We start from the raw sequence: 9181 nt of genomic DNA, 5'->3' as shown, positions 1-9181 counted from the left end.
ACAGTTAATCTATCTGTTCAATGGTTTATTTTTGTGACTAGATAGTCAGGGCATTCATCCTAGATATCTGGACCACTGTAAAATATTATATAGGGAAGCACAATGTGAAAAAAAAATAGTAACACTTCTCAAATAACTTGGAAGTAATAGAGAAAATGGGTGTTCTTTCTCCTCTCATTTGCATGTCAATCCAACACTATCAGCTCAGTTGAGATTTCCCTTCTTTTGAATTATGCTATTGATAGTGAAATTATGGTCTTCAATTATTAGACTGCAATCCATCATTCCTGATCATCGGCTTGAAAACTTCCTATATCTGCAGGAAAAATCAATTTTATTTCTCCAGAAAGTTTGTATGCTACTGTAGGAAGTTAGCACCCACCCTCTCCTAGAAAATTAAAATACCCTAGGAAATATTAAAAAGGCAGAATATTTCCCCCAAAAAGAGTAGAAACTCAGAAATAGAAGCTCACCCCCACCTTTGTTAATGGGTGGGCCATTAAGGCCTGGGCCAGAATATTTTACATAACAAAGATCTCCAGGTAAAGCTATAGCAATGGCCCAAAGCCCTTTTCATTACATCATCATCGAGCAAGGCTCAACCAAGCCTGGAACTCAGGACAGCCTACAGAGTTGTCCCTGCATGGCCCCATGGAAGTCTCACAACCAATCGGAATACAAGCTCAAATTCAAATCTCAACAGAGGGTATAAAAGCAGGCACTCTCAGCATCTCAGCCCTTCCCTTTTCCTTCACCTTGAAGCATGTGATCATCTTCCTTTGGAGCTCCAAGCCATGTGGTCCTGTCCACCATTAAACCATCTTTCCAAATAGCCTCCATGTTTCCAGTGTCTTTTTCCCCACTTGGAACTGAACCCAGAAGGATAATTCTTCCAACACTACAAAGATAGTTTTAAAAAGGCATTGCCCCAGAATTGTCAACCACTAATCAAACAAAACAAATAGATATCACTAAACAAATAGATATTGCACCAAGCAGCATTTCATCCTGAAAAAGAAAATGCCTTTCATAAGAAAGAAAAGGTCCAGGCATTATCATTTTAAGTTCAGCTTTGCCCAGGGTTTGGGTGGTGGTCCTTCTACCAGATAGATGAATATCATGTTTACAGGAGGCAAAGGGAGGTGCAGGTGCTGTTTAACTCTGCTGGAACATAACAGGTTGGAAAGGGTGTGTAAGAGAATCACTTGTTGACAACTTTTAATTTTTAAATTTTGATTATACTGTATTTTAAACTATTTTGGAAGGATCTGTATCCTTCAAAAGCAAACGACAGTAAGATGCAGCAGGTAAGTACAAGAACATCTTTTCCACGAGGTTACTCTATATGTAGAATGCCCTTGCCAAAGAGGTTTATCTGCCATCTACTCGGTTCAGCAGGCTACTTGTCCAAGACTTTTCATTGCATGTCATATTTATTTATTGCTGGTATTCTATAGTGCCTTTCAGTATAACAACTGCCAAAGGAGCTCGCAAGCAATATAAATTTGAAAAAAAAAAGCTATTATAAACGTGTGCTGAATTACTGACACCCGCTCTCAACGAAAAACAAGTCCGTCTTTCTCTTTCAATGTACACCAGCCCCCGTGTGCGCGCGCAGAAACGCGCGCACAGTATGCCTTGACCACGCCCCGCGGGACAACGATAGGCCGCGCCGGCTCCGGTCAAAAAGGTTTCTCCCGCGATTACTGGCCCTGGTTGACGTCTATCAGTCTCGTCTGTCAAAAGCAGTCAGGCTCTGTCACAGGCGAAAAGAATCTGAACGGCTACACTTCCTGCTGGTTGGCGGGCTTCGCATGGCTTAGAGCGTCTTCCTTGGCGCGTACTTGAGATCAGCGCGTCTATCTCTTTCTCTATTTACCTCCTTATTTACCCACCTACCTACGTACCTATATATATTATACAGCCTCTTTGTCTAGATATAGCTGTCTCGTGTATATATATATATATATTTATGTATATATATGTATGAGACGCGCGTATTAATCTCAGACGGCAAGAAAGAGAGTCTCCGTTTGGATGGGCGTGTGAGGGGGATGGTTGTTGCTTTGTAATTCTCTGCGGCTAGAAAACTCCCTCATTGTCCAAGTTTAGCGCCTTCCTGCCCCTCCCCTGCCACCGCCGCTCTCATACAGCCGCGCATGGACAACTAGCCTTGTCAGCCGGGGATTTTGAACCGCGCGAACCCAATGACTCTCCCGGAGAAACTTGGTGGGTCCGCTGCACTGCAGTGAAAGGGGGTCTGACTCGCGGGGCTTTCCTCTCCGCTCCTTTTGTCGAAGTGGCCTCCGCTAAGTTGAGACTCCGCTTGGTGGAGCGGGACCCGCCATGGCCCAAGGCTCGGGGAATCGAGAACCTCCGACCGTGATCACTCCCAAGGGCGAGGAAGACACGGAGATGTCTTCGGAGCCCGGAGCCTTTGAGATGTCCGCGGCGTCTCTAGGGAAGAGAAAAGAACGGAGGAGCGGAGTCTTGCTTGCCGGTACCGGTACCGTCGCCGCGGAGCGCTTTGCCAGCACCCTGGCAACCGACTCGGACGCCGGGCTTCTGGAAGCGGCCCGGGCCACCCCTCGGAGGAGCAGTATTATTAAGGTACGTTCAGATGGCTTCGCCTTGCATTGAGGTGGCGGGATCCGGGGACGCGCCCAATGCTGCCCCGACCTGGGCAAAGGTAGCAGCTGGCGATCCGGCAGCCGGGAGATGCCCGCTGGGCGCTTTCTCGACCGCGGTAGGAAGCAGACCGGGTCGCGGAGTCCGGAGGGTGTCTTCGCCTTGGAAACCAGCACCCGGGGAGTGCAGGAGGGCGGTGGGTGGGAAAGGAAGGAAGGGAGGGACGTCAAACGGCGAAGCCGAGGCTGCGTGTTGTTCTGCGGGAGCGGTGTGGCCGCTCACCGAGAAGGTCAAACTAGGAATTTATTTCAAGCCCTAGGTGGGAGATTTGGGGGATGGACCCTGAAACTAAGCCGGCTAGAAGCCTCTGGGGCGGCAACGGCTCTTTAAGTTTGCATTTGATATTCAGCCCAGTTTGGGAGATGCTTGTTTAGGGGGAGGAGAATCAGCAGTAGTTTCATTTCAAAGAGAGAGGATGGGAGTGGGGGAGAAACTATCCGAGGCGAACCTCTTTACGGAATCCTTCAGAGAGATGGGGGGGGGGGAGAGTGGGGGGGGGGGGAGCACGGGCACCGTTCGTTTTTTGTCTAATAAAATTATATCGGATTATTTTTTAAAAAAGGAATCTGCCCATAAAACAGTCCATCTCTTTCAGCACAACGGGTCTGTTTTCTTTCCAGGATTTCCCCGTTAGGACCGCCTTCTCCAAATAAATATCAGTCAAATAAATGCCTTGGGTTTTAATTTCCAGCATTTCCGATGAGCACAGGATGGCTGGAGGACTTGAGCATTCTGGGGTTGTAATCCCGCGTGGCCTTCATTAGAATAATGGGGACGGTAGTTTTGTTTCGAATTCCTAGATCAGATCTTGAACGTGATATGATTTCTCTCTAAATATGACAATGTTTGTGTTAATGGCTTTTTAACTGCTTTTCATAAGTCTGAAAAAGTAAATGGGTGAGAGGAGAATTCTGTGGAGTAAAAGTTTTAAGTTTGTTTTAATTTCTTGCCTTTATGGCATGTTGTGCTGTTTATTAGTGCTTTAAACACGTGGAGAGTGCTACGGATCACATTGTTAAACTATTCTGTCTAAGGCAGGGGTCTTGTAGACTTCAACTCCCAGAATTCCTCTTCCAGTTATGTTAGCTCAGGAATTCTGGGAGTTGAAGTCCACAAGTCTTAAACTTGCCAAGTTTGAAGGTCCTTGGTCTAAGGAAACATCAGTTACTCCAAATCCTGTATTCATCCATTTGTATGATTTTATCTTAATATTTTAAGAACATCTAGTGCACACATGGTGTGTATATATAAGTTTTTTAAAAATATTTTTTTTAAATCTAAAAGATTTAAGCTTAATTTATCATTACAGAAGCAAATATCAGAGATGCTCTACCAGTAGTAGATACATCTATAATCATTACTGGTGTTGTAGAAAAACTACATGGGGACCAGTATGGGGATGATCAAGCACAAGTATCCTAGTTAAATATAGAGAACCACAGTAGTTAAAAAAACAAAATAGGTATACATGTGTGAAGGATTGTAGATGATGAGGCAGAAACAGGCAGAAGTGAAACCAATTGTGTCCACTGCAATAATCTGTACACACACTCAAAATTCACCAATTTTTCATTAGTATTCATATGCAATCAGCCACCAACTCTTTAGTGAAATCAATTATCTCATGCAATGTGAATCAGCCAAGATTTATATGTGTTACTTTTAAAATTATATATTAAAGGCTTTATTGATTGAAATTTATTGAAATACTTGTTTCACTAAAATCACTGGAGAGGTTAGTGTTGACAGAAAATGACACCATTTAAAAAAGCTGTTACAAATGCAATTACAAATACAAAATCTGAAAAAACAATATATTTTGCAATTAATTTTAAGACAAGTTTAGAAATACTGGGAAATTTCCTTTAATCATGTACAACAGAAGATTTAAAAATACTTTAAAATATTGAATTCATTTTTTATATCTAGCCAGCCTCTCTTCTGTATAAAGATAGGGTGGTTGTTTCATAAGGATTTTAGAAGGGTTAATGTTTGTACATCCTTACCTTTTTTCTGAAAAATAATTTGAATAAAGGGATAATGAATGAAATATTAGGGAGATTCTAAATGGTCAAAGTTGCAGTCCTATGTACTTGAGAGCAAGAATGATTGAATTCACCTTCATTAATTCTGAGTATAATGCATTGGACTGCACTGCATTCTGTGCACTGAAGAATAAGGTGCTGACCTTTTCCAACAGCCGTACAGTATTGGTTAAGAATGTTGAGAGCTGTAGTTTAAATACATCTGGAGAATACTGGTTTGGAGAAAGCTGGCAGAATCACTAGGAAAGAAGGTTTCACAAAATTATTTCGGAAAACAAGTATTACTTTTCTATTGTGTAGTTTGCTTGCTTGAGACATCTACTCATTTGTTTCCTATATTTGCACCTAGCATTAAGTTAGAGTGATTCGATTTTGCTATAATTTAGGTCCTGGTTGAGCCTTAAAGTGATTAAGAGGCCATGGAGAATTTAGCATAGTAAGAATTTCACAGTTGCCATGAGGCCTGGTTCTAAAACACATTATTAATTATATCTCCTAAAAGTTTCCCTTGAGAACCAGTAATGATTGATGTATTTCTAAAACAACTGAATTTTGATTGAGACAGCCCAATACCCTCCCTACCAGCCAATGTAATAGCTGTTATTGATCAGTCAAATATTGATCTTCTTGCTCTGTTCGACTCTTAAGCAGTCCTTCAGACAGCATGGATTAAGCCAATTTAGAAGTTAAAGGCCAAACCCAGTGCCTTGAGTTGAATGTAAATTCTGCAGCATAATGTAAATACTCAAAATACTCTGTACAGAATAGGTGCAATATAGTATAAATTAGCCTAGCTCCTTAAGCATGCACCTGCCTCTCATGCAAATGCAGCACGCATGTATGTGCACACGCACTGTTTGCACAAGTGGGGATGAATGTGCACACATATGCTTACCTGCCACTTCTGTGGCCCGGTTCCCAATGGTTCAAGCTGTCAGCTGGTGCTTCATTCAAAATCCAATAAAGAAATACTTAAGACTCCTTTAATCAGAGAAAAGATATCTTTTATTGGAAATCAAGTGGTAGCAACAAAAGAATTCTGAATCTGAGAAAGTGGGCGCGTAAATCACATATACAAAGTAATGGCAACGTTCCCACCCCCAAGAGTCCAATTGGCTCATCCAATTAAAAGTTGTGTATATCATCATGTGGGCATCTCCAGGTGGTGATGAGGCTTCTGTCTGTTGACCTTGACATAGTTTGATAAAGGGTTGCAGCTGCGCATAGGGATAGAAACTTAAGCAAGAATGTACCCCCCAGCTTATACAGTGCTGGTTTGTAACAGCTCCAGCTCACTTCCCATAACCATTCCCCCCGTTACTTACGACAGCCTGAAGATGCAAAGCAAAGGAGAAAAATCTTGAAGGCTGACACAAGCCTGGAGATAGGCTGCGGCCCGGGTTGGGGACTTCTGTTGTAAGGTGTCCAGAGTCTGTATCAGTGAGATGGGTTGAGAAGAATTGGATGGTATGTTGCAGGGGAACTGACTACAGCACTGTCCAACAGTGAACTCAACAGGACACTCTTTTAAACAGCGTTGTCTGAACACTAAGGCTAAAATCAGCTTGAGGAACAATATCATCAGGAAATTGATAAACTACACACAGGGAACTCAACCATCTATGTTGCACATATCAGCTTTGGCCTCAAATATCTCTGCAGCAGAGTATACTGCTCCAGTATGGGGTGCATCTGCACATGCGAAACAAGTTAAGTGACAGGATGTCTCAAACCAACACCAACTGAGAAAATATATCCTCTCGCTGCATTGCCCCACCTAAGATCAGGAGAGAAGTAGCAGTAGATGCCAAGAAAACTAAGCAAGAGAATGATCCTCAACATCCTCTGAACAGACATAAGCCCGAGTCCACTGACTCAGATCTAGGAACAACAGGAACAAATGTTCTTGAGAGTATTCAAGAACAAAATTGAATTAAAAGATGGAGGAAGGAGTCTATCAAACAAGGAATAACATTAAAGGAGGATCCAGCTGAAAGATGTTACCCCTCTTATATTACTTGAGAGTTGGAATGCCAAAGTGTAAAACCAATATGCTGAAGTGGAGGCTCTTAGTAGATAATAATACTCTGTGTGAATGTGGAGAGATGCAGAACCCAGGCCATCTGCTAGTATGTCAGCTACTATCAAAAATATGTACCGATAATGACTTATTTTGGCCAACGACATTCCAAGAAGGCGATTTCATTCTGGCAATTTAAAATTTAATCTAGATATGGAAAAGAAGAAGTGAGATGAGTGGCATAAAAATCTATCCAATAAATAATATTAAGAAAAGACTCCTATATGGTATTAGGAGTTTTTCAATCTATTATTCCATATCTGAGCTAAAAGATGCTGATGAGATGGAATGGTTACGGCTTCTGGGTGCCCGTTCATTTCCTACTTCAGTGTAATTTACATTCTTTTAGGGAACTAGCTATCTACCTTTGATGTGGGTTGAGATGGTGGTGTAGTTAAAGTTTAAATGAGTTGCTTAGTCTACAATTTAAGTCGTTAGAATTAGTCCATTCTGATCTTCTTCATGACTAATCAGTTCTGCATGGTTTCAACAATATTTTTTCCATTCTAAGAGCTTTTTAATTCTTCCAGTAAACCAACAATCCAGTACATTTTAAATCTGTTTCTTCTGAATATATTTTGAATCCTTTTCTTCAAACTACTTTTCCTTCCAATGTAATTTCAAATATAATAAAGACTTAGCTCATATCATGCTTGCAAAACAATTAAGGAGTACTGTATTAAAAAGTAGAGATACAGTGCACTTAAGAGTTACTTGGTAGTATGCATAACTTCAGTTGCTCACCTACATGCTGTCTTGTATTTAATATCTTTTCCTCTCTTTCTTTTTCTATCTTCACAACATTTAAATCTCAAATTTGCTTGAAACAGTTCAGCACTATTAAGTTTAAAGCATCGTTATAGCTCTTTAAAAAAATACATTTAGCATGACATACATGTTTGTGACTAGACATGCTTGTAGTACTTTTTAAATCCAAGACAGTTTCCTGTTCTCTAGTTCGCCTTGATGTTATTTTCACATATTTATAGAATTAAAAATAGGTTCCAGATCTAGGGTTGTGTTCTGGGAATATAAAGCATGAGGTCTCTTTGGCTGCAAGTTTTTGAGAGAAAGAAAGAGGTTGTGATTTCTGAATTTAATATGCTATTACTCCTAATTTAGAGTTGACATTATAATCTTAATAGATTGGCAGAATCACGTGCCAGGATATAATATACTGTATATCAAATAATCAATATGGCAACAAGGTGTCAGCCTGTTCCAAATGTAAAAACTGTGCCAATTTGAGACTAGAGTTGTACTTTTATTTCACCAGGATGCAATGGGTTTGTGAGAATTTTTCAAAATGAACTAATTAATTTTTGTCTTGTTTGAAAAGGAGCAATCCAAACAGTTGCACCTCATCAGAAGCAAACAGGGCAAACAGTTGCACCTCATCAGAATTTCCTTCTCACTCCTGAGGTTCACACCCTCATCCTTCCCAGGCAGTTTGAGGGAGAGATAGTTTTGCCTCTACACATGTGCTCTCTCTCCTGTGTGTGAAAAAAAAAGGTGAGGAAAGAACAAGAATAGATGGGGGCAAAGCACAGACTGAAATATTATATTTTATAGTACAGTCCCATTGGTGAACAATCAGCCACCAACTCTTTAGTGAAATCAATTATCTCATGCAATGTGAATCAGCCAAGATTTATATGTGTTACTTTTAAAATTATATATTAAAGGCTTTATTGATTGAAATTTATTGAAATACTTGTTTCACTAAAATCACTGGAGAGGTTAGTGTTGACAGAAAATGACACCATTTAAAAAGCTGTTACAAATGCAATTACAAATACAAAATCTGAAAAAACAATATATTTTGCAATTAATTTTAAGACAAGTTTAGAAATACTGGGAAATTTCCTTTAATCATGTACAACAGAAGATTTAAAAAATACTTTAAAATATTGAATTCATTTTTTATATCTAGCCAGCCTCTCTTCTGTATAAAGATAGGGTGGTTGTTTCATAAGGATTTTAGAAGGGTTAATGTTTGTACATCCTTACCTTTTTTCTGAAAAATAATTTGAATAAAGGGATAATGAATGAAATATTAGGGAGATTCTAAATGGTCAAAGTTGCAGTCCTATGTACTTGAGAGCAAGAATGATTGAATTCACCTTCATTAATTCTGAGTATAATGCATTGGACTGCACTGCATTCTGTGCACTGAAGAATAAGGTGCTGACCTTTTCCAACAGCCGTACAGTATTGGTTAAGAATGTTGAGAGCTGTAGTTTAAATACATCTGGAGAATACTGGTTTGGAGAAAGCTGGCAGAATCACTAGGAAAGAAGGTTTCACAAAATTATTTCGGAAAACAAGTATTACTTTTCTATTGTGTAGTTTGCTTGCTTGAGACATC

At 40.2% G+C, this 9181-nt stretch overlaps 1 protein-coding gene across 1 annotated transcript in view; it reads left to right on the top strand.

The window, feature by feature from the left end:
- Positions 1 to 1898: 1898 nt before the first annotated feature.
- PLCL1 (phospholipase C like 1 (inactive)) overlaps positions 1899 to 9181 on the top strand; it is a 238418-nt gene continuing 231135 nt past the window's right edge. The window contains exon 1 of the mRNA XM_026667943.2: positions 1899 to 2610. Coding sequence (XP_026523728.2) covers positions 2347 to 2610 — 264 coding nt within the window. The 5' untranslated portion in view covers positions 1899 to 2346. The remainder of the gene's footprint in view (positions 2611 to 9181) is intronic.

Source organism: Notechis scutatus, chromosome 1 (assembly GCF_049901735.1).
Source record: "Notechis scutatus isolate UNSWTSFEM ecotype Mainland chromosome 1, rNotScu1.2, whole genome shotgun sequence".
Classification (NCBI taxonomy): Eukaryota; Metazoa; Chordata; class Lepidosauria; order Squamata; family Elapidae; genus Notechis; species Notechis scutatus.
This window is presented reverse-complemented; position numbering and strand designations above follow the sequence as displayed.